At 44.2% G+C, this 25,965-nt stretch overlaps 1 protein-coding gene across 3 annotated transcripts in view; it reads right to left on the bottom strand.

Annotated features, from left to right (window-relative positions):
* Positions 1–25,965, bottom strand: part of DDX47 (DEAD-box helicase 47) — a 612,119-nt gene that overhangs the window by 314,168 nt on the left and 271,986 nt on the right. For all 3 annotated transcript variants that reach the window (XM_077452460.1, XM_077452461.1, XM_077452459.1), the window contains exons 6-7: positions 22,019–22,090; positions 9,055–9,171 (exon numbers count right to left, since the gene is read on the bottom strand). In XM_077452460.1, the coding sequence (XP_077308586.1) occupies positions 9,055–9,171; positions 22,019–22,090 (189 nt within the window). The remainder of the gene's footprint in view (positions 1–9,054; positions 9,172–22,018; positions 22,091–25,965) is intronic.

The following is a 25,965-nucleotide window of genomic DNA, read 5'->3' as shown; positions in this document are numbered from 1 at the left end:
GGCAGCTCAATTGGGGTTGTACGAGTCCCTGTGTTTGGCCATCTATAGACATCCCAAGTCCGATCTTACCCCCTTACATTTACAATGAAAACCACTATTTAAGCTTGGGATGATCATCTGGGCTTTTCTCCCTTAACTCCTTTGTGGATGAATCCCAGACTGCCTCATTTTTATACTTTTACAGATCCCATGGTGTGGGTGATTAGAGGAATCAAACTCCCTAAAAGAGGAAGTAAACCTTTATTGGCTTTATTTCCTCTTTTGCTCCCTGCAAATTAAAAGCATAATGGGCTAGTATGCATCACATACTAGCCCATTATGTTACACTTACCTGCAAACAAATCCATTGCTGTCCCCTGTGCAGGCTGCGTCCATCTACGCCCCTCTTCCTTCCGGGGGCTGCGGACTCAGAAATGGCACACACTGGGAGAAGGAATGGCACGGAGGTCCGTTTCTTCACAGCACATGCGCAGATTACATCAGTGGTACTAATAGCTGAGACTTTTTAGTTTCATGGATATAATCATTTTAGATATAATCCACAATACTGGTAAAAAAAATTACTTTAAATGTAATTATAATGCCTTGTATTAGCTCCAGTCTATCAGCCTCCAATTTCTCTGGGTTCAGATGCGGATCTTCCCTGCACAGTCTTTAAAGTATTTTTTTTTTTTTAAACAAACGTGTTATACTTACCTGCCATGTGCAATGGTTTTGCACACGACAGCCCTGATTGTCCGTTTCTGGGGTCCCCACCAACGATTCTGGCTCCTCCTGCCTTCAAAATTCCCCTATCCCTATAGCAAGCTGCAAAGTGTAATATCGAGTGCCCCTATAGCAAGGTGAAAAAACATCTGACTTTAGAACCACTAACTTCCTGCCCATGACTAGATGTCCCATGAGGCATTGTTCCTCAAACATTTACAAATTCTCAGGCACTTACTGACATGTGTGGACAGTGTACTGAGCTGTGTGCTGAACTTTATTTCATGATATGTAAACTAATAAGCCATTCTGTATTCTGGCCGATTAATCGATTATAAATATAGTTGACAACTATTTTCATAATCGATTAGTTGTTTCGGCGCTACATTTGATTGCTCTGCATTTGCTATGTTATGTTGTTGTATATGCATTCATTTTTAAAATTCAATAGAAAAAAAAACAAAAAAATAAATAAAATACTATTCAAAAAAAGTATTTTTACATATTGTCCCCACCCAGTGTCTGTTCACCACTATACCAGTCATACGGTGACACTGTACTTCTCTGGTGACAGTATGCTGTTGTGGAAACCTTATTGAGATGTATTTAAAATGTAGTCACAGTGTCTCCCAGTGTTAGTTCTCCTGCAGCCCACTTCAAAGAGCGGATTGGGGCAGACTGACCCCAGTTGAGACCCGTTTTGGTAGTGAAAAGCTTCCTGTAAGATGTAGAAGTATTTGCAAAGTGTGGACATGTCCACAATGCAGGGACGATCGCCGGGGGGGGGGGATGTGTTCAATCTGCAAGACATTATCGGTTATGGGGTGTATGCGTGTGTGTGATAAGCACGTAGAGAGGCTATAGCGTGTTCCTGCAGATATTCTCCCATCGTCAGGAATGGTAGTATAATATGGGTATGCATTCTCTGCACAATGCAAAATAAGGATTCACGCCAATGGTAAAAACAGGAGTCTTTGTGATCTTTCTAGTCAGGGACAGTGTTCATGATTTCAAGGCCAGCCATGTGGTTCTCTTTGTCTAGCTGAAGATGGCTTACAGAGACAGGGGGGCGGGAAATCATACACACTACCCCTGTAGAGACACACCGAGACCTTGCCCTAGTCCTTGTTCATTGGTTGAGATTTGTATAACTCCTCCCGTTTGAAGGAATACCTGTGCTTGATTGGCAGATTGTGAAGCTATCAAGCCTCTATTGTGAAGTACAATAAACAAAACGCAGTCTCCAGAAGAGAGTCTGCCTGTAGAGCTAAGGATTTAAGGATGGTGGTCAGGTCTGCTTACTTGGGAAGATACGGGAAACAGGAGTTTACTAAGACATTATACCAAGAGGCTGAAAGGGCGCTTTATTAGTGCAGGAGACATGAAATTTCCACGTCACTGTAAAAAAAAAAAAAAAAAAGAAAAAGAAAAAAAGAAAACCTAATTGCATTAGATTTTTTCATTTTCCAAAAAAATTGTGACAAAAAATTGACAGCCTGAAAAATATCACCATGACTCTTACAAAATACCCAGGACTGTCTACTTTCCCAAAGGGGGTTATCTTGGGGGTATTTGTACAGTTTTGCCTTCCTCTGGAAGAACTGTGAGCATAAACTTGGGTATATTGGATTGTACAATATTTTTTATTGTATTTATTTATTCTTTTTAAGATCGATGGACTTGTCAACCCGACTATCTAATAAATACATAGAATGTGATGTTAAAGGATACTGTTCTGGCATTTTAGGGCCTCAAGAAATGAGTACAGTACATCAGAATTGATCAATTTTCAAATATATATAACAGTTTGTGTAGACATACATACATATGAATATGCTAGTACATGCTACAATTGATAATGTTGCACATCAACTACCAAAAAATTTGAATTATAGGGATATAAACCCTCCCACTACTGGGAGTACCTCAGTTTTTTCGTCAGTATCTAAGGTGTTGGTCACGAATAAATATGTGTTGTGCCGAGCTTCACTGGCGCAATCCTTGCTGGGGGTAGCCATGCTGACCGGATCCATTCAAAGTGTCCTTTTTTGGGCCAAACTTGAAGGTACCCGGGCCTCGTATCCGAAGAAATGAGGTTTCGTCTGCGAATGCTTCACTTTTTTTTTTTAGAGAGCTGGACCCTGTGATAAAGTACTTTTTGGTAGGGAGCCCAAGTTTAACTGGCGGGGTGCTGTTGCAGGTCCAGGATTTGGGTTACCTCTAGGTTCCCCTGCTACTTAAGGTTTAACGGAGCCCACCGTGAAAGGTGAAGACTGGGTCTGTTGGTTTACCACAGAAAACCCTGCGGCGGGAAGGTAAGTTGAGTTTTCCAATACATTTTTGGGAATTTTCTTATGAATGACTCCTTTAAGAAAAATAATGTTGTCATGCCTGTGTGTCACCACTGGGGGTTGTATTGAGCACTCACTGCCTCATGCTGGAAACAGAGCTGTGTCAGGAGCCGAATACTTCCTCCTTTCCTCCAGCCAAAGCAGCAGATCCTCCACTAAGCAAAAGGAACGTTTTGTCTCCCTGCCTGTTGCCCCCCTATGCTGGGATCCCCCCCCCCCACCCCTTGTGGGGTAAAAGCGACCAGACATTTTTTTTTTTTTTTTAGGAAAATAAAAAAAACTGGAAAACGCAGTGGCCACTCTGCGTTTTTTGTATAATTTCCCCCCCCCCATGCTTGCTCTAGGTCCGTGGGTACCTGTAGTCCGCCACTTGTGCAGGAAAACCCATCTTTTTGAAACAGGGGATGGATCCATATGCAACATAGGGGGCAGGGCTAACGGCATCAGCATTCTCCGATGCCAGGTGCACGTGGACGAAGTTTTTAAAGCGTGCTGAATATGAGAGGGACACAAGAGCAAAGAGGTGCTATTTTTTAAAGTTTGGTTACAGGAATTTCTGCTCGACATATTGCTACCACTTCAGGCTGGGCATTAATAGCAGCAGTATTTTGCTGGACTATAGCCTAGCAGTGTATGCATTCCTTCTGGTAGTGCCTCTGCTTTGTGCATCAGGCTATGAGTGGAAGGGGGACAAGGAACTCCTCAAAGGGTTCTAAGGGATTGATTGTTTTGCAACAACCTAAATCCATGTGCAAGAAAATGTCATCCTCCTCCGAAAACTAATGCAGCCGCTCAGAGTGAGTCAGGGGAGACTGGTGTTGCAGCAATGCAGTCCACTTCAGCCCATATATATATATTATTATTATTATACAGGTTTTATATAGCGCCAACAGTTTGCTCAGCGCTTTACAACATGAGGGCAATATAAATGTATATCTATTTATCTCACACAGGTGTTTTTTTTTCTTCTACCATTTCTAGTTTGGAACAGAAGTTTGATGCTACGATCACTTTCCATAGTGGATCCAAGCTTAACAGATCCCCGTCCAGTGCTCAGGACCCTCATCCTGAGGTACAAGGGGGCAGGGTATTAGGAAGACGATATCGCCTCTTCCAAGGATCCTAATATAGAGGGAGTAGTCTCACAAGACAGTTTGTTGGTACAATCCCTTACTAAAATTGATTCACTCAACCTTTTTTCTGCTGTAGCGCAGTCTATTGAGCTCACCTCTGGTTTGGGATCACTAAAGCCTCCCCTATTTGGGGATGCTTTTACTATCCATACATGGCTAAAAAAGCTGATATATTCTGAATGGGAAAAACACAGATAAAAAATGTTTTTCCTCCAAAACAGTTTTCTACAATTTATTCTATGGAGGAGGAATGCTTCAAGAAATGGGGGGTTTCAACAATCAATGCTGCAATCTCCTAAGTAAAAACCGCACTTGTCCTGTAGACAATGCACAAATGTTGAAGGTTGCAACAGATAAAAAGTTAGAATTTATTTTTAACAGCAACATGTCTCTGGCAAGTTCAGTAGTGCAGCCGGTTCTTCTAGCAATTGGTGTATCTCAGTCAATAAATGACCAGTTTGTAGAGATGCTTCAGATTATTTATGATCAGCAGGCTCAGCCATGGGCTAGCGTATCAGATGCACTATGATTTACGGTGGATGTTATGAAGGATTCTATTATTCAAGACTCACGGCTTATGCTAGGACTAGTGCACACACACGTCCTATGGTTGAAAAGTTGGTCAGCCAAAGCACCGTGTAAGAAGCTCTTGGCCAGTTTCCCATTTAATTGTGAATGGTTATTTGGAGATTATTTAGATAAATATAGCCAAAGGATTTCGAATGGAAAAAAATCTTTTACCAGTAAAAAAGTTTAAGCATTTCTCCTTTAAAACGTGCCATCTGCCTCTAGGCAGTCTTAGCCTCCACTGTCAAGCGCAAGAGGAAGACCTCAGGGGCAGTCCCAGGACCAAAAAAGGACTTGGGGCAAAAAGCCTGCAAAACAAAATACTAAAGCCTCCTTATGAAGGGGTGCCCCCACTTGCTCAGGTGTGGGGAAGGCTTCTGCAATTTTTAAAGATCTGGAAGGAACAATGTCAAGACAGATGGGTGGCTTCCTCAATTTCCCTAGGTTACAAACTAAAGTTCCCGAGAATTCATGTCTCCTTGTTTTCTAAGATCAAACATTTCCAGAGATCCAGAGAAAAGGAAGTCTCTCTTTCTAGCTCTGGATCATCTCTTATCCCAGCAGGTGATATCAGAGGTTCCCACAGAGGCACAAGGTTCAGGGTTATATTCAAACCTTTTCACGATTCCAAAACCTCCTGGGGAGGTAAGACCCATTCTAGATCTCCAAGATTTGAAACGGCACTTAAATATCCGGTCCTTTCGCATGGAGTCAATCTCCATTTTGCAAGGAGGGGAATTTTTGGCATCGATCGATATCAAGGATGTATATCTTCACATGCCGATATTTCCCACTCATTAAATTTCTACGCTTCGATGTAGAAAATCATAATTTCCAGTTTGTGGCTCTGCCATTTGGTCTAGCCACCACAATACATGTGTTCACAAAGATCCTGGCACCTCCTTTAGCCAGGTTAAGGGCTCAGGGTGTAACTGTCTTAGCCTATCTAGACGATCTGCTTTTAGTAGATCAATCAGTCTCTGGTCTAAACCAAAGTTTAATCTCAGTTGTAAACTACCTGGAATTCCTAGACTGGATTATCAACCTAGAAAAATCCTCCTTAACCACTTACAGACCGGACCATTTTGCTGGTCAAAGACCAGACCACTTTTTGCGATTCGGCACTGCGTCGCTTTAACTGACAATTGCGCGGTCGTGCTACGTGGCTCCCAAACAAAATTGACGTCCTCTTTTTCCCACAAATAGAGCTTTCTTTTGGTGGTATTTGATCACCCCTGCGGTTTTTATTTTTTGCGCTATAAACAAAAATAGTGACAATTTAAAAAAAAAAAAACGCCTTATTTTTTACTTTTTGTTATAATAAATATCCCCCAAAAATATATAAAAAAAAAAAATTTCCCCTTAGTTTAGGCTGATACGTAGTCTTCTACATATTTTTGATAAAAAAAATCGCAATAAGCGATTATTGATTGGTTTGCGCAAGTTATAGCGTTTACAAAATAGGGATAGTTCTATAGCATTTTTATTAATCATTTTTTATCAATATTTTTTTACTAGTAATGGCGGCGATCAGCGATTTTTATTGTGACTGCGACATTGTGGGGGACCCATAGGACTTTTTTGGGACCATTGTCATTTATACAGTAATCACTGCTATATAAATGCAGTGATTCCTGTGTAAATGACACTGGCAGTGAAGGGGTTAACCAGTGGGTGGCAGTGTAGGGGTTAAGTGTTCCTAGGAGTGTGTTACTAACTGTGGGGGGGTTGGGCTTTCATTTAGTGAACACTGATCTCTGCTCCAATCACATGGAGCAGAGATCAGTGTCACTAGTTACTAGGCAGAATGGAAAAATGCTGTTTACACTGCATTTCCTCCATTCAGCCGTCCCATGAGACGATCGCGGGTATGCCTGCGGGATCGAGTCCACGGGTCCCGCGACCGAACTCACGGGGGTCCCGACCAGCGCGGGAGCACGCCGCCGGCGGCGCGCTGCCGATGACAGGGCGGCATTGAAGATTGGACGTACCTGTATGCCAATATGCCTGCCCGTGCCATTCTGTCGACGTACATCGTCATGCGCTGGTCGGGAACCGGTTAATACCATCAAGGAGATTACAGTACTTGGGGCTGATCATAGAAACTGTTCAAAAGAAGGTATTCTTACCCCAGGCAAGCGTCAGCTCCATAAAAGGAACTGATTCAACTTGTCAAAACTAAGAAATCCTTCCATTCGGATGTAAATTAAATTGTTAGGAAAGATGGTGGCCTCTTTCAATGCCGTCCCTTATGCGCAGTTTCATTCAAGACTGCTACAAAACACCATTCTGTTGGCCTGGAACAAGAAAGTCCAGGCTTTGGATTTTCCATGCACTTATCCCCCAAGGTGCGTCAGAGCCTCAATTGGTGGTTGATATCCAGCAACCTCCAAAAGGGGAAATCCTTTCTAACAGTATCCTGAAAAGTGGTAACAACGGATGCCAGCCTTCTAGGCTGGGGAGCAGTCCTGGAATAAGCTTCTGTCAAGTGGTGCAAGTCAAAAAGGACCTTGTCCATCAACATCCTAGAAATTCAGGCAGTACGTCTGGCTCTAAAGGCCTGGACGCTCAGACTACAGAATTGTCTTATCAGGATTCAATCTGACAATGCCACGGCTGTGGCCTACATCAATCACTGGGGGGAAACGAGAAGTCGTGCAGCCCAAAAAGAGGTTAATCATGTTCTAGCTTGGGTAGAAATCAACATTCCTTGCCTATCAGCGATTTTCATTCCAGGGACAGTTGTTTCTGAGAGAATGATCCCTTCATGCTGACATTTTTCTGTCGATATGTCAAAGATAGGGTGTTCCGGACGTGGATCTGTTCGCGTCCAGATTCAAAAACAAAGTAGACAATTTTGTGTCAAGGATGAGGGATCCGCTAGCGCGCGGAACAGATGCCTTGGTCTTTCAGTGAGATCAGTTTTCACTGATCTATGCGTTTCCTCCGGTTCTGCTGCTTCCGTGGTGGGTGTCAATAGCCAAACCGTAACATTTTGCGTTGTTTGGTTAGGATGGAATACTGGACCTTATGCGAGGTCTGGCCACAGTGGCAGGTTCCAAGGGACCCCTACCGTCATCTTTATGATCTTGGCAAACCAAGATCTTCTGGGCCACCAGAATCGCCTCTTTCTGTTCCTGCTTGACCCTGCGGAGAAGTCTTTAGGAAATAGACATACGAGTGCTGCCAGCATTGCTGCAGAGGTTGAAGGGGTGGGGGGGTCAGCCTGTCAATGCTCAGACCATACACCACACACTGCATCAAATTGGTCTGCATGGCTGTTATCCCAGAAGGAAACCTCTTTTAAAGATCATGCACAAGAAAGCCCACAGTTTGCTCAAGACAAGCAGACTAATGATATGGATTACTAGAACCATGTCCTGTGGTCTGATGAGACCAAGATAAACTTATTTGGTTCAGATGATATCAAGTGTATGTGGTGGCAATCAGGTGAGGAGTACAAAGACAAGTGTGTCTTGCCTACAGTCAAGCATGGTGGTGGGAGTGTCATGGGCTGGGGCTGCATAAGTCCTGCCGGCACTGGGGAGCTACAGTTCATTGTGGGAACCATGAATACCAACATGTGCTGTGACATACTGAAAAAGAACATGATCCCCCTCCCATTGGAGACTAGGCCGCAAGGCAGTAGTCCAACATAGTGACCCCAAACACACCACCAAGGCGACCACTGCCTTGCTAAAGAAGCTGAGGGTAAAGGTGATGGAATGGTCAAGCATGTCTCCAGATCTAAACCCTATTGAGCATCTGTGGGGCATCCTAAAAAGAAGGTGGAGGAGCACAAGGCCTCTAACATCCACCAGCTCTGTGGAAGAGGACTTCAGTGGCAACCTGTGAAGCTCTGGTGAACTCCATCCCCAAGAGGGTGGAAAATAATGGTGGCTATACAAAATATTGACACTTTGGGCCGAATTTTAACATTTTCACTTAGAGGTGTACTCACTTTTGTTGCCAGCAATTAAGACATTAAAGGCTGTGTGTTGATTTTGAGGGGACAGCAAATTTACACTGTTATACAATCTGTACACTCACTACTTACATTGTAGCAAAGTGTAATTTCTTCAATGTTGTCACATGAAAAGATATAATAAATTATTTACAAAAACGTGAGGGGTGTACTCACTTTTGTGAGATACTGTATACACACCCCTTTTGTTCGTATTAAAGAATATACAAGTATTAATAAGTAAATTGAAAATGATGGTAGGGTTACTTTAGTCATGAACTAGAATATATAACTTCATATAGACTTCACAAATAAATGGCAGCGATTAGAATACCTTGAACTTGGAAGGGATGAAAATGTAAAACTGTTGAAGTTTCTCCACTGTCTGGTACTTCGAGGAAACTGCACATTTAACTGGGTCTTTCAATGCAGCGCGTTGTAATTTTTGCACCTGTTGCAAAAAATATACATAATTTTAATGTTGGATCCCAGAGCAAAATAACCATAGAGGGGGAACAAAACAAACAAAAATAAAAAAAATCAGAATTGACTTGATTTTGATTATCTGGAGGTTATCAGTATGAAAAACTGTTCAATATCTTTTCTCCAATAACACAACAATTTGTAACTTCCATATAATTAATCAAGATGGAGTCCTTCGGACCTATTCAATGTAATAGTTTAGATGTTCTAGTGACTACACAGAGGCCTGCTATACTGTAAGGATAGCCACTTAAATAGAGCAATACAGCAGTCTACACAGACAAACACTTCCACAAGCAACATGTTGCAGAGTCAGGCACATTCGCTTAAAACAAGGTCCTAAGTCTCTAGGTTCCTCTAGATCTGCAATCGGCAACCCGCCGATCGCGAGCCACCTGTGGACCGTGGGCGGGTTTGCCAGCACCGTTTGCCCCTGAAAGCTTCAGAGTGCGCAGGCACACACTCAACTAATCCCAGCCTGCACAGACAGCCCGCCCCTTGCATACACGCAGCTGCGGGCTGGGGAAAGACTCGGAACTAGCTTGGAGGGTTCGGGCTCATGTCAGAACTCAACTGACTACAGAGCGCACCTCTGCACTGGCCCTCCCCCTCTGATCCATCAAAGGCATACGTGGCTGCTCGTGACATGTGAGAGGAGGGCCAATGGGGAACAGAATAGGAAGCTCGCTTTCCTGTACCATGCTGCATAAATAATGTGCCTTTCTGACCCCTCTAATACTATACCCTCCTAACCTTCCTGCATCATGCCCTACTGACCTGCCAGCGCTACACACTTCTAACCTCCCAGCACCATACCCGCCTGTCTTGCCTGCAAAATGCCCCCTTGCCCTCCCTGTGCCATACCCTCCCGACCCCCTATACTGTTCACTCTTAGCCCTAAATACTGCTGACCCCTGAACACTGCCCTACCTACCCACTGACCCCTGGACACTGCCCTACCTACCCACTAACCCCTGGACACTGCCCTACCCACCCACTGACCATTGGACACTGCCCTACCCCCACTGCTATCCATCTCTCAAAAGCTTGCTTACCCCTGGCACTAGATGCTCATCCGCAAGCCAGAGATGCCTTTGCTGATCAAGAAACACAGATAAATAAAAATAATTAAAAAAACATGCCTGAAGACTGACAGTGCACGATCAGAGGCTGAGAGAGAACAATACAAAATGTAGAAAGCCCTACTAAAAACACACCTAGAGAAACACAGTAAAATGGCAGTCATTATAGCTGAAGCAGAGGCCTTAGAATTAGCTGTATACCCTGAGAATGAACACTGTAGACTAGTGATGCACCGAAATTTCGGCCGCCGAAACATATCGGCCGAAAATGCCCTTTTCGGCAATTTGCCGAAAGAGAAAAACAGCCGATAATGGAGCCGAAAATGGGGCGTGGCCTGGGTGGGGACGGTGCTCCGCCCCCGCCCTGGTGACGCCCATCATGGGGGGTGTATAGCGCAGGAGAGCCGCCTCCGCCGCCTGTTTGATCACAGCGCCGGGAACATCACAGCTTTCATTTCAATAGCTGTGTGTTCCCGGCCGCGCGCTGTCACACGCAGCCCCTCCCCCTTGTCCGGGCACTTAGATAGACAGATCATCCGCAGGATTGGACGGATGATCTGTCTATCAAAGTGCCCGGACAAGAGGGAGGGGATGCGTGTGACGGCGCGTGGCCGGGAACACACAGCTATTGAAATGAAAGCTGTGATGTTCCCGGCGCTGTGATCAAACAGGCGGCGGAGGCGGCTCTCTTCCCTACACAGGCTGCAACAAAAGGGGGACACACAGGCTGCAAAGGGGGACACAGGGGGACACACAGGCTGCAAAGGGGGACACAGGGGGACACACAGGGGGACACACAGGCTGCAAAGGGGGACACAGGGGGACACACAGGCTGCAAAGGGGGACACAGGGGGACACACAGGCTGCAAAGGGGGACACAGGGGGACACACAGGCTGCAAAGGGGGACACAGGGGGACACACAGGCTGCAAAGGGGGCTGCAAAGGGGGACACAATGAGGGACACTGGCCTGCAATGAGGGACACTGGCCTGCAATGAGGGACACTGGCCTGCAATGAGGGACACTGGCCTGCAATGAGGGACACTGGCCTGCAATGAGGGACACTGGCCTGCAATGAGGGACACTGGCCTGCAATGAGGGACACTGGCCTGCAATGAGGGACACTGGCCTGCAATGAGGGACACTGGCCTGCAATGAGGGATGCCTCCTGTACCACGTCCTCTGTCTCTGACCACCTCCTGTACCGTGTCCCCAGTCTCTGACCACCTCCTGTACCGTGTCCCCAGTCTCTGACCACCTCCTGTACCATGTCCCCAGTCTCTGACCATCTCCTGTACCATGTCCCCAGTCTCTGACCACCTCCTGTACCATGTCCCCAGTCTCTGACCACCTCCAGGACCATGTCCACTGTCTCTGACTACCTCAAATGTATTAACACTAAATGTAAACTCTCCTTCGAAAATAACGAAAGCCTTTACATTCTTATCCAAACTATTAGCTAATGTAGTTTGTTTGCAAGAGACCCACTTTGTTCAGCGATCCACACCAATATATTTCAGCCGCATATATCCCCATGTTTTTACTGCTTTTACCTGAACGAAAAAAAAAAGGGAGGGGGAGTACTGATGGTTTTCCACAGCACAACACCATTTACTATTAAAAAGGAACTTAAAGACCCCAAAAGGTAGATACCTGACCTTATCGGGTACATGACTAGATAATCATGTTACAATCGTTTCTTACTATGCACCTAACAAGAACCCATTGGCATTTCTCTCACGCTTAAGCTTCTTGATAAATTCCAGGTCCCATCCAATATCCCTAAATCTTCATACCAACAACTCCTGCATCAATATTCTTTTAGACACTTGGCGAGAACATAATCCTACAAAACAACTATACATTCACTATTGCCATCCCCACAAGCAATTCTCCCATATTGACCACATTTTTGTTATGGTTGCAACCTCAGCACTCAGACTCGCATATTATACCGTGCATATGGTCGGATCATAGTACTGTAACGACAACTTTCTCATCTTTAGTTCCATGATCCAATCATCGTACTTCGTATGATCATTTACTTGCAAATTCTTCATTCCAGCAAAGATTGGAAATGGCAATAAAAACAATTCCACTGACACCGATCCCGTTGGGAAGCTCTCAAACCTTATATTAGAGCTGTCTGTATTAGCCACAGCTCTTTCTATCGTAAAGAACCGAAACGACGCGATAAAAAACTTGAAGACACATTTAACAAAGCTTTGTCGACTTTCAGACCAAACCCACACAGCCGAATAAACGTATATATGACAAAGCACGCCTAGAATTGGACATCTTTCTGAAGCAATCAGCAGAAAAAAACACTTTGTAAATCCAAGCACACCTTTTACATGAAAGCTAATAAACCAAACAAACACATTTCTAGTCCTTGCATTGTGGAAGACCAGCTATACTACTAAACCTATTTGTCTAAAAATTTGAAAGAATACGTACACCAGTAATTCACTAACAATTTTAAAAGAATTCCCTAAAAAAAAAACTAACTGAATGATACAAACACCTTAACACCTTAGACCAGTGATATGCAATTAGCGGACCTACAGCTGTTGCAGAACTACAACTCCCATGAGGCATAGCAAGACTGACAGCCACAAGTATGACACCCAGAGGCAGAGGAATGATGGGACTTGTAGTTTTGCAACAGCTGGAGGTCCGCTAATTGCATATCCCTGCCTTAGACCATTCTCAAATGACCTCACTCCCATCTTCTAGGGATGCACCGAAATTTCAACTGCCGAAACATATCGGCCAAAAACGGCCCTTTCGTCAAAAAGCCGAAAGAGAATTTTCACCGATACTGGCGACCGAAAATGGGACAGGGGCCTGCTGGGATTGGCCCCGCCCATCACAGGGGTGTCATTCCATCGTTAGTCTCTCCTCCTCCCCTCCCTCCTCACCCATGCTGCAGGCGCCCGTGGGGTCTCGCTGTAAAGTCCCCCTCTCTCCAGCGGTGGCTGTAGAGCTGCCACGATGAGTCGACGTAATCTATTACGTCGACTACAAAAATACGTTGACGTGTGTGCAGGGCGTCGATGCGTCACAGTGCTCAGTATCTCCCGCTCTCCTCCGTGCCACCGTCCCCCTCTCCTCTTTCCCTCAGTGCTGCCGCCACCCTCTCTCATCTTCTCCCCCTCCATGCTGCCGCCCTGCTCTCTTTCCCCCCTCCGTGCTGCCGCGCCCTCCCCCCCCCCCCCTCGGTATCTCAGGATGGAGAGCGGAGGTAGGAGCCAGTAAACCCGGCTCCTTCGTTTTCAGAATGGACAATCAGTAACCACTGACTCCGTCCATTCACATAACTGAAACATTGTAACCGCCTGTGATTACGATGTCTCAGTTAATGAATGGCAAGAAGCCGCCGTCTTCTCTCCATTCATTATCAGTGCAGCAGAGGCTGCAGAGAAAGGGACTGGGGAATCTGTCCCCAGTCCCTTTCCCTGTCTCAAATGGGAGATGTCAGAGGTCTGTTAAGACCCCTGGTATCTCACCATAGCCCCCCCCCAACAGGGCTGATAAAAAAATTGCAACAAAATAAAAATGTTTTAAAAAATAGTAATGAAAAAATAAGAAAAATAAAAACACACTGACACTGTCCCCACATACCATCCCCCTTAAAAAAAAAAAAGAAAACATTGCAAAAAATTAATTATAAACATTCATGAACTTCTGAACAGAAAATATAAAGTTAAGATAAAAGAATATATATATTTATATTCTTTTAACTTTAAAAAACAATAAGTACATAAAAAAAAGGTAAGAATAGAAGTACAGCAAACATACCCACTAGGGTTCAAAGAGCGCTGCTGAGAGAGAGAGAGAGATTTATCATGCTATTCCCACTGGAAGCTCATGTTTTAACTACTGTTTTTAAAAAGTTTTTTTCTTATCTTAATAAATTATTATATCTATAGAGGTCATCCATCCTATCTCTTATTGTTTGCTGCCAAAAAACCCATCTGGGGGAGTTCTTCCTTTTTCTCAGAATATAAGTACATACATATATATATACACACACACATATATATACATATATATATATATACACACACACACATATATATACATACATATACACACACACATACATACATACATGTGCCAGTTATATTCTTTCATCTTACTTTTTTTTTTTTGTAAGATTATCCAAAGGATTAATTAGCTAATCAAAAAACAAAAAACTAGATTCCTTAAAAAAATAAATAATAATTGGATAGTCGTTGACTAATCGAAAAAATAATCGATAGATTAGTCGACAGACAAATTAATCGTTAGTTGCAGCTCTAGGTGGCAGCATATGGCTCCTGAACAGATGTGTAAAATCGACTGTGCAGGAGCTCAGGCATGGGGTTTACTATGAAAATGAAAGGGAGAGGCATCTAGCAGTGTGTTGTGCTCTCTGCCTCCCCCTAGAGTGCAGTACCCAGCATTGAGAATAAGGTACAGAGCTGCAGCTGCCAATTTTTAAAAAGACTGTCATAATATAAATATATATATATATATATCTCTGTGCGTGTGTGCATGTATGTTTACGTGCGTGCGTTATATTTGCGTGCGTTCATTATATGTGCGTGCGTGCGTTCATTATATGTGCGTGCGTATTAAATGTGTGTGTTTTTATATGTGTATGTTTATATGCACTGGTGAGGCCCAGGCAGGCTACATGACGGACACTGGTAAGCTGCTGGGCACAGTGAGGCTGCATATGATGGGCACTGGTTAGGCTGCATTGATCTCCTGTGCCATGTCCGCAGCCTCCGACCATCTCCTGTGCCATGTCCGCAGCCTCCGACCATCTCCTGTGCCATGTCCGCAGCCTCCGACCATCTCCTGTGCCATGTCCGCAGCCTCCGACCATCTCCTGTGCCATGTCCGCAGCCTCCGACCATCTCCTGTGCCATGTCCGCAGCCTCCGACCATCTCCTGTGCCATGTCCGCAGCCTCCGACCATCTCCTGTACCATGTCGCCAGCCTCCGACCATCTCCTGTACCATGTCGCCAGCCTCCGACCATCTCCTGTACCATGTCGCCAGCCTCCGACCATCTCCTGTACCATGTCGCCAGCCTCCGACCATCTCCTGTACCATGTCGCCAGCCTCCGACCATCTCCTGTACCATGTCGCCAGCCTCCGACCATCTCCTGTACCATGTCGCCAGCCTCCGACCATCTCCTGTACCATGTCGCCAGCCTCCGACCATCTCCTGTACCATGTCGCCAGCCTCCGACCATCTCCTGTACCATGTCGCCAGCCTCCGACCATCTCCTGTACCATGTCCCCAGCCTCCGACCATCTCCTGTACCATGTCCCCAGCCTCCGACCATCTCCTGTACCATGTCCCCAGCCTCCGACCATCTCCTGTACCATGTCCCCAGTCTGACGATCTCCTGTAAAAAAATATTTTTTTAAAACAGTCAATTTCGGTATCGGTGCCGTTTTGGTATCGGTTTTCAGGATCAGGGAAGATTTATTTTCGGTATCGGTTTCGGCAGCAAAAAACCCATTCGGTGCATCCCCATCTTCAATTCATCTCCCCCTCCCTTTCATCATCTCATCAAGTTACTCTTGATAAACCTATTACCGAATTTGAAATACAACAAGTTATAAAATCAAACGGTCCAGGCATAGATGGCCTTTTAGCAACTTACTACAAAAGATTTGCATCTTTATCACCCCTTACGGTAGAAGCCTTTAAACTCTCTTCTCAAAGAACATAATATTCATACAGAATAATATGTCCTACTTAGGTATTAACTTTACAGCCAACCATCTGGAGCTCTATGCAACAAATTACCCACCTATGCTTTCACAACTTAATAAACTTCTCAATAATTGGTCAACCATACCACTGCCTGGTTAGGAAGAACTACAGTGATAAAAATGTTCATCCTCCCAAAACTAATATCTTTTTCGAGTACTCCCTATATCTATACCACCACACTTATTACGCATCATACAACGTAAAACCTTACATCTTATCTGGCTTAAGGCAAAACCTTGAATTCCTAAACATACCCTATATGCTCCTAAAATTCAGGGTGGTCTGGGTGTGCCAGATTTAACAAAACATTATGCAGCCCAATTATTATACCTTTCCAAATACCATGCAAAGATGGGAATCCCCCTTTGAGTGGTGGCAGAATCGGTCGATTGTGACCCTTTATCCATCGCAAATCTTCTTTGGCTAAAACCAATGTAACGCCGAACAGTAACGAATTCCATTACCAAACACAGCCTATCCATTTGGGATAGGTTAAAACTCAGATTTGACCTACAATTTAGCCATAATCCTTTTCTCTTCTTCTCCATAATCCCTCATTCTATCAGGCTTGGTCATCAGCAAACTTATTCTCTACATGGTCAAGAGCTGGTTTGACCTGCACTCACCATTTCTCTAATCACACCATTTCCTACACTTCATGAAAACTACCATCTCCCACATACAGAAACTTTCAGATATCTTAAAATAAACTTTTTTTTCACAACAATGCACCCTCTGAATATAGTGAAGCTTGGTGATTTTGTATCAAAAAAAGTCTATAACAAGATACACATAAATGTGGTCTCATATCCAACCTATACACCCGTTTACTTTCACATATTCCCTCTATGCCTCCAACCTATATTAACAAATGGGGAAAAGATCTCCAACTACAATCTGCAGACATAAATTGGTCTCAAATCTGGCAAACAACAAAGTCTGCCTCACCAAATGTAGAGGTTTTTGAAACAAATTATAAGGAACTCACAAGATGGTACTTGGTCCAAGCCAGAATTTCTAAATTCTCTCCACAATATTCTTCCCATTGCTTTCATGGCTGCTCTACTCCAGGTACTCATGTACCGTATATACTCGAGTATAGGCCGACCCGAATATAAGCCGAGGCCCCCAATTTACCCCCAAAAAAACTGGCAAACTTATTGACTCGTGTATAAGCCGAGGGTGAGACATGCCTGTCCATCCCTGTGTGTGTGTCCGTCCATCCCTGTGTGTCCGTCCATCCCTGTGTGTCCGTCCATCCCTGTGTGTGTGTGTGTCCATCCATCCATCCATCCCTGTGTGTGTGTGTGTGTCCATCCATCCATCCATCCCTGTGTGTGTGTGTGTGTCCATCCATCCATCCATCCCTGTGTGTGTGTGTGTGTGTCTCCATCCATCCATCCATCCCTGTGTGTGTGTGTGTGTCTCCATCCATCCATCCCTGTGTGTGTGTGTGTGTCTCCATCCATCCATCCCTGTGTGTGTGTGTCTCCATCCATCCATCCCTGTGTGTGTGTGTATCCATCCATCCATCCCTGTGTGTGTATCCATCCATCCATCCCTGTGTGTGTATCCATCCATCCATCCCTGTGTGTGTGTGTATCCATCCATCCCTGTGTGTGTGTGTCCGTGTGTGTGTGTGTCCGTGTGTGTGTGTGTGTCCGTGTGTGTGTGTGTGTCCGTGTGTGTGTGTGTGTGTGTGTCCGTGTGTGTGTGTGTGTGTGTGTGTCCGTGTGTGTGTGTGTGTGTGTGTGTCCGTGTGTGTGTGTGTCCGTGTCCGTGTGTGTGTGTGTGTGTGTGTGTGTGTGTGTGTGTGTGTGTGTGTGTGTGTGTGTGTGGTGTGTCCAGCCTACCTGTGTCCCGAGCCTGTGTCCCGAGCCTCCGTCCCGTGCCTTGCCTCCTTGCCTCCGTCCCGTGCCTTGCCTCCGTCCCGTGTCGTGCCTTGCCTCCGTCCCGTGTCGTGCCAGGATCGCCGCTCTTCGTCGGCGCCTCGGCGGCCATTGTAAAATTCAAAAGCCGCGCCTCCGCCTTCGCCTGTGATAGGCGGAACACTGAATTTCCCAGCAGCCTGTGTTCCGCCTATCACGGACATCGTCTCATCCTCGTCCGTAGTACGAGGATGAGACGATGTCCGTGATAGGCGGAACACAGGCTGCTGGGAAATTCAGTGTTCCGCCTATCACAGGCGAAGGCGGAGCCGGAGGCGCGGCTTTTGAATTATAGAATGGCCGCTGTCTGTCTGCTCGACACGCTGATCGAGCAGGCAGACAGCGATGACTCGAGTATAAGCCGAGGGGGGCACTTTCAGCCTCAAAAAAGAGGCTGAAAATCTCGGCTTATACTCGAGTATATACGGTACATATCTGATGGGAATGTAATATTGTCAGATCTTTTTGGTCAGAAGTATTTAATACTCTTTCTGAATAGTAAACCACATGCCTTGTCAAACCGCCAATTTAAACTCATGCTCTTTGTAACAGCAGCAGCAGTAAAACAGGTCATAGCGAAAGCTTGGAAAACAGATTCACTTGATATATCATTAGTCAAACACAGGCGTTACCCAATCCCTAATCCATGCTAAAACATAAGCTATCTTGATAATATATCTAAAATTGAAGCCCTGTGGAGACCATGGATTAAACATTGCCTACCCCATGCTTTGACACCTCTTTACTACTCCCTTAATGGTTTAAGATCTATAATCTGTTATGTGACTTAAGTCATTCTTTTTTTACCTCCCGGGTCTACTGCCCCCCACCAGGTGACTTAACCCCATTTCACATCCCAAGGTCTCTTCATCATAAAAATGATTTAATATTTAACCACTTAACAACCGGCCCATAGCCGAATGACGGCTACAGGGCGGTTGTTTAACTCTGGGAGGCCGTCATATGACATCCTCCCAGAATTCAGCACGCACTCAAGAGCATCACGGATCACGGTAAACAGCCGCTCATCGCGGCCGTTTACCACGTGATCGCTCCGTCAAATGACGGAGTGATCAATTGTAAACAAACCGGCGTCATGTTATGATGCCGGTTCCTCCCTCCCCCTCTCTGTACCGATCGGTACAGTGGAGGGGGAAGAGATCGGTGTCAGCAGCGCTGTGGGCTGCATCTGCAGTGCCCACATCGCTGCTCACCAAAAATTAACACCATCATACCCTGCTGCAACGCCATACTCTGCAACGCCATACTCTGCAACGCCATACTCTGCAACGCCATACTCTGCAACGCCATACTCTGCAACGCCATACTCTGCAACGCCATACTCTGCAACGCCATACTCTGCAACGCCATACTGAGATATCCAATCATACTCTGAGATACCCAGCCATAGTCGGTGATACCCAGCCATAGTCGGTGATACCCTGCAATACCCAGCCATAGACATACCCCCCCCCTCCCGTTCCCAGCTTAGAGGTGAGATGCGAGGTCTTATTGACCCCATATCTCACTGTAAAGAGGACCTGTCATGCCATATTCCTATTACAAGGGATGTTTACATTCCTTGTAATAGGAATAAAAGTGATCAAAAAATGTATTTTTGGGGGGAAAAAAAATGTAAAACTAAAATAAAGTTGAATGAACAATAAAAAAAAATGTTTTTTAAAGCGCCCCTGTCCCCATGTGCTCGCATGCAGAAGCGAACGCATACGCAAGTGCCGCCCACATATGAAAACGGTGTTAAACCACACGTGGGGTATCGCTGCGAACGTTAGAGCGAGAGCAATAATTCTAGCCCTAGACCTCCTCTAACTCAAAACATATAACCAGTAAAAAAAATTTAAATCATCGCAAAAAGTGGTCTAGTCTTTGACCAGCAAAATGGTCCGGTCTGCAAGTGGTTAAGTGCCCAGTGGTCAAGTGGTTAAGCTTCCTCTTCTCTTTACACTAGTTATATTTACTCCAATAGGAGTCTTGTGGGTTAATATGAAATATTACTCATATTTCCAGATAATGCCAAGCCAATTTGGCCCCAGAAAACATAACCATTTCTCTCAATTGCCCTGCAACACTGCTAATGTACTACAGTGCCTTGCGAAAGTATTCGGCCCCCTTGAACTTTTCAACCTTTTGCCACATTTCAGGCTTCAAACATAAAGATATACAATTTTTATTTTTTGTGAAGAATCACCAACAAGTGGGACACAACTGTGAAGTGGAACGAAATCTATTGGATTTTTGAAACTTTAACGAATAAAAAAAATGAAAAGTGGGGCGTGCAAAATTATTCGGCCCCCTTGCGTTAATACTTTGTAGAGCCACCTTTTGCTGCGATTACAGCTGCAAGTCGCTTGGGGTATGTCTCTATCAGTTTTGCACATCCAAAGACTGAAATTCTTGCCCATTCTTCCTTGCAAAACAGCTCGAGCTCAGTGAGGTTGGATGGAGAGCATTTGTGAACAGCAGTTTTCAGCTCTTTCCACAGATTCTCGATTGGATTCAGGTCTGGACTTTGACTTGGCCATTCTAACACCTGGATACGTTTATTTGTGAACCATTCCTTTGTAGATTGTGCTGTATGTTTGGGATTATTGTCTTGTTGGAAGATAAATCTCCGTCCCAGTTTCAGGTCTTTTGCAGACTCCAACAGGTTTTCATCCAGAATGGTCCTGTATTTGGCTGCATCCATCTTCCCCTTCCTGCATCAATCTTCCCTGTCCCTGCTGAAGAAAAGCAGGCCCAAACCATGATGCTGCCACCACGTTTGACAGTGGGGATGGTGTGTTGAGGGTGATGAGCTGTGTTGCTTTTACGCCAAAGATATCGTTATGCATTGTGGGCAAAAAGTTCGATTTTGGTTTCATCTGACCAGAGCACCTTCTTACACATGTTTGGTGTGTCTCCCAGGTGGCTTGTGGCAAACTTTAGAAGAGACTTTTTATGGATATCTTTTAGAAATGGCTTTCCTCTTGCCACTCTTCCATAAAGGCCAGATTTGTGCAGTGTTCGACTGATTGTTGTCCTATGGACAGACTCTCCCACCTCAGCTGTAGTTCTCTGCAGTTCATCCAGAGAGATCATGGGCCTCTTGGCCGCATCTCTGATCAGTCTTCTCCTTGCCTGAGCTGAAAGTTTAGAGGGACGGCCAGGTCTTGGTAGATTTGCAGTGGTCTGATACTCCTTCCATTTCAAAATGATCGCTTGCACAGTGCTCCTTGGGATGTTTAAAGCTTGGGAAATCTTTTTGTATCCAAATCCGGCTTTAAACTTCTCCACAACAGTATTACGGACCTGCCTGGTGTGTTCCTTGGTCTTCATGATGCTCTCTGCGCTTTCAATAGAACCCTGAGACTATCACAGAGCAGATGCATTTATACAGAGACTTGATTACACACAGGTGGATTCTATTTATCACCATCAGTCATTTAGGACAACATTGGATCATTCAGAGATCCTCGCTGAACTTCTGGAGTGAGTTTGCTGCACTGAAAGTAAAGGGGCCGAATAATTTTGCACGCACCACTTTTCAGTTTTTTATTTGCTAAAAAAGTTTAAATTATCCAATAGATTTCGTTCCACTTCACAATTTTATCCCACTTGTTGGTGATTCTTCACAAAAAATTTAAATTGTATATCTTTATGTTTGAAGCCTGAAATGTTGCAAAAGGTAGAAATGTTCAAGGGGGCCGAACACTTTCGCAAGGCACTGTATCTAATACATAGTTTAACCACCTGCCTCTTCACTCAAAGCCATAGGTACAATATTCTATTGAATTATTTCTATTCTCCATACTCATTCCTGAAATAAGTATCCTAATTTCATGTGTGTTACCATGTGGTACCATCTACAAATGGTTACCTTATTTTAATGTGTATTACTAACGAAACTTAAATTTCTATTATGTCAAATATTTCCATACATGATATTACTGTACATCTGTTTAAACTTATGAAAAGATAATAAAAATGTTTAAAAAGAAAAAATACAATACAACACAAATCAGTTTACCTTTTTTGTCATGGTGGCAGAGAAAAGAAAAGTTTTACGATCTTGCGGAATAACCTTTAGAATTTTATCTACCTGAATATAAAAAAAAATAAAAAATAATTAAAAGCATATGCATCTTCATACCATTGCCAATCATTACAAAACAGAAAAATAATTAAATGGAATCTGTGTTCACCCCAAAGTTCATCTGTTTTCTGGAAAAATATAGTTGCTCTATAGGGCATGCCTAACACACATACAACAGAAAAAAAAATGGAAAATTGAATACTCGCATTTCTGCCATTTTCTTTTGCTAAAGCATCTTCATGGCAGAATACACTGGGTTGTGACTATGCCCTCACAACCTGATAGGACTGGTTAGCTATACATTTTAACTTCTTGACGTCCGCGCTATAGCCGAATGACGGCCACAGCGAGAGTCATCAGCTGTCAGTCAATGACAGCTGATCACATGATCAAAGCAAAAAGCTCGGTGATCGTTTTTTTTCTCCTCACCCTGACAACGGAGGAGAAAAAAAAAAAAAAAAAAAAAAAAAAAAAAAAAGCAAAATCACCAGCTCATCTGCAAGGGACATTGGTCCCAAAGAGGAAGCGGCAATTATGCCTCATCTATGCCCCCTGGCATTGCCCACAAGTGCAACCTATCAATGCCCACAATCAGTGCCACCTATCAGTGCTTCTGATCAGTGCCCATCACTGCCACCTCATCAGCATACATAAATGAAGGACAAAAATGACCTGTTTTAAAAATTTATAACAAAATAAATTTAAAAAAAGCTCTATTTGTGTGGTGAAAAAATGATACAAATTTAATTTGGGTATCGAATGACTGCACAATTGTCATCCAAAGTGCATCAGTGCTGAAAGCTGAAAATTGGTCTGGATAGGAGGGGGGTTTAAGTGCCCAGTAAGCAGGTAGTTAAACAGGAAACCACCGCAGCATTCTTCGCATCTGTGAGAATCTGTATGCTTCCATGAAGATGAACCAGGAAAGGAAAATTACAGAAGGGCGAGTATACAATTTAACAATTTCCTGGCGCATCATGGTAGCATATACTGAGAATTAACTCGTCAAATGGGTGGGTGCAAGTACAATTTTATTAACAGGAAACTGAAGAATTAGCTTTAACAACTGTTTTCCCAAACTCCACAGGTTTTAGCTGAACAGGGTCCACTCTATAATAACTTACAGATCGTCTCCAGACATATGCTGACCAGGAGGTTACCACCGCCCTAGTAAAGTGAGCCTTGAAGCCCTCAGTTACCCAGATTTGCTGTGCAGACTAGGCCTTTTTTATGGTTTTTACAAGCCATGAATCTATCGTGCATGAAGATGTCATTTGACCGTTCCTAAGGCCATGAGGGTTTATTAGGTGATTGTCCATCTTCCTAAATTATTTAGTTGCTCATAGACAGGATTAATGTTGTTATATTTGACGTCCAAAGGATGCATTTCTCCCTGCTAATTAAGCAATGCTGGTAGTATTTCTTGGCTGAAGTTGAATGAGGTGAACACTTTAGCTATGAAGCAATCTGAGGGTCTCAGAACCACTATCTGGGTAAAAAATAAACTAGGGGTATTTTTATCAATGCTGGCATTTCAGACACTGAAGATACTAAAGTTATGGTGATGAGTAATGTTACTTTTAATGTTAGGTCCCATAAGGAGATTAAATCAATAGGGTGAAAAGGAGAACATGATGGTGACTCCAGGACTACATACAGATCCCATGCTGAAAATGTTGGCTTTCTAGGGGGTCTGATTTTTAAGCATGCTCGCAGGAATTGTATGACAAGAGGGTTCAATGACCAAATACCCCTGTCACGGTGGATAAGGCAGAGACCTGGACTTTTAAAGTACCTAAACATAGGCCTTTGTCAAGCCCTAACTGATAGGATTTAAAAATATGCGATAAATCGGAACACAATGGATTCCAACACTGTTGTTGTGCAAATAAGGTAAATCTTTGCCACACTTTCCAATAGGTACTGTTTGTAGTATCCTTCCTGGCTTGTAGCAAGGTAGCTACCATCTCTCGGGAACACCCCTGCTCTAAAAGCCTATTCGTTTCAACTTCCAAGAGGTCAGGTGTAGTCTGGCGCTGGGTGTAGAAACTGGCCCTGTGCAAGCAGGTCCAGTGTTACTGAAAGAGGCAATGGTTTCTCTGTGCTCAACTGCAGGAGTGTTGTGAACCATGATCTTCTCGGCCAAACGTGAATTACGGCTATTCACTGTGGCCATCGGTCTCCTGAGTCTGGATAAAAACCTCACAATCAGGTGTTGGGGGGGGGGGGGGAGAAATACCCCAGCTGAAAATTCCAAGTATGGTGTAAGCAATCTATACCCTCGGCTCTGAGATAAAAAGAGCTCCTGCTAGGTACCTCGCACGCTTGGCATTTGCAGTAGTTGCTGCCAGATCGATATCGGAAAACACCAGGATTTGGTTAGAAAAAAGGCCTCGCGACTCAGACCATTCGTTGTTTAATAAATTCCTGCTCAGATCATCGATCAATTGGTTCTGTGCTGCTGGAATATAGCCTTCAGATCTGCTAGATGCACCTGGGCCCAGTCCAGAATAGGGAGAACTGTCCCCATGAGTGTGCAACTTCTGGTACCACCTTGCCTTTGGATGTAGGTCACAGCAACTTTGTTGTCCATATGTAGCAGGACACTCTGCCACCTCAAGGATGAGTAGAATGCTAGGAGTGCCTGAAAGGCTGTACTGAGCTCCAGGATGTTTGAGACTATGCCTTACAGCTGGAATTGCCAACATCCCTGGGATACCTTGATTGTGGGCACAACTATCCCTCCAGGCTGGAATCCAATTTGACCATCTCCAGCTGCGGAGGGACAATATGACAGTGTTTCTTATGACTGTGAACACAGGTCCACCACCACAGACTGTTTTACTTCCTCTTGGATGAAGATCAAGGCAGGATGTACGTGCACTTGAAGATATGCTTCCGATAACTCCAAGGACAGCACCCAGTCTCCCAAGTTCATTGCTAGTAGAAACAAATGAAGGCTATCAATTTTGAAGGATTCAACCTGAATTCTTCCATTGACAAAGGATCATCAGATCGACAGATCTTCTGTTGACCTGATGACAGAGGAAGTCTGCTACTATTTGAACTGTACTGTAATTGTGTATACATTGTAAAGCGCTATGTAAACTGTTGGCGCTATATAAATCGTGTATAATAATATAAAATATATGACTATTTGTTCACACTGGAAATGTACACAGAAGTCAGGGCTGGGATATTAAGTTCTGTCCAAGCCAGAATCCAGTCCTATTACTTGAGTTATGCAACTTAAGGTGCCCTCCTGGTAGTTGATGTAGGCCACTTTTGTGGTACTGTGACTAAATCCAGTTTGGGTGACCATTCTTATACGAGGTCCAATGTAAACAAGATAACTAAATTGGCAAATTGTTCTGAGCTGCACAATGTTGATTTGGAGCCAAGCTTCCCCCCACAACAAAATCGCATGTACCCAGGATCCCCACAGAAAGGCTGGCATCCATCACACCTTTCAGACCACTGGAAGAAAGGCGTTTCCCAATTCCAGCATAGGACTGGAGATCCAACAGCAAAGCAATAACGGTCTTGCAGGAGAAACATGGGTCGATCCAAAATGCCAGTCTTTGCCCCATGATGGGATGCAACAATCTGGAGTAAACCGGAGCATAAAGAAGATTCCAGAACCCTTATGCAAAAGTAAATGGATGCACGGCTCCTGAAGTATGGGAGCATAAAATCCCTGCTGCTAAACACTATGTTGACACAAGCTCCTGCTCCTGAATGCCAACGTAATGTATGAAAATACATCCAGAACACACACACTACACAACTTATAATACTAAAGAAGTGCTGCAGATAATAAAATGCAAACACCCACTGGCAATATTACTAGATACAGGGTCAATGAACCTCAATAGGCATCA

This window comes from Lithobates pipiens, unplaced genomic scaffold, assembly GCF_037356315.1.
Source record: "Lithobates pipiens isolate NorthernLeopardFrog02 unplaced genomic scaffold, aLitPip1_a1.2 Scaffold_23, whole genome shotgun sequence".
Taxonomy (NCBI): domain Eukaryota; kingdom Metazoa; phylum Chordata; class Amphibia; order Anura; family Ranidae; genus Lithobates; species Lithobates pipiens.
Note: the sequence above shows the minus strand (reverse complement) of the source record. Positions and strands in the feature narration are given on the sequence as shown.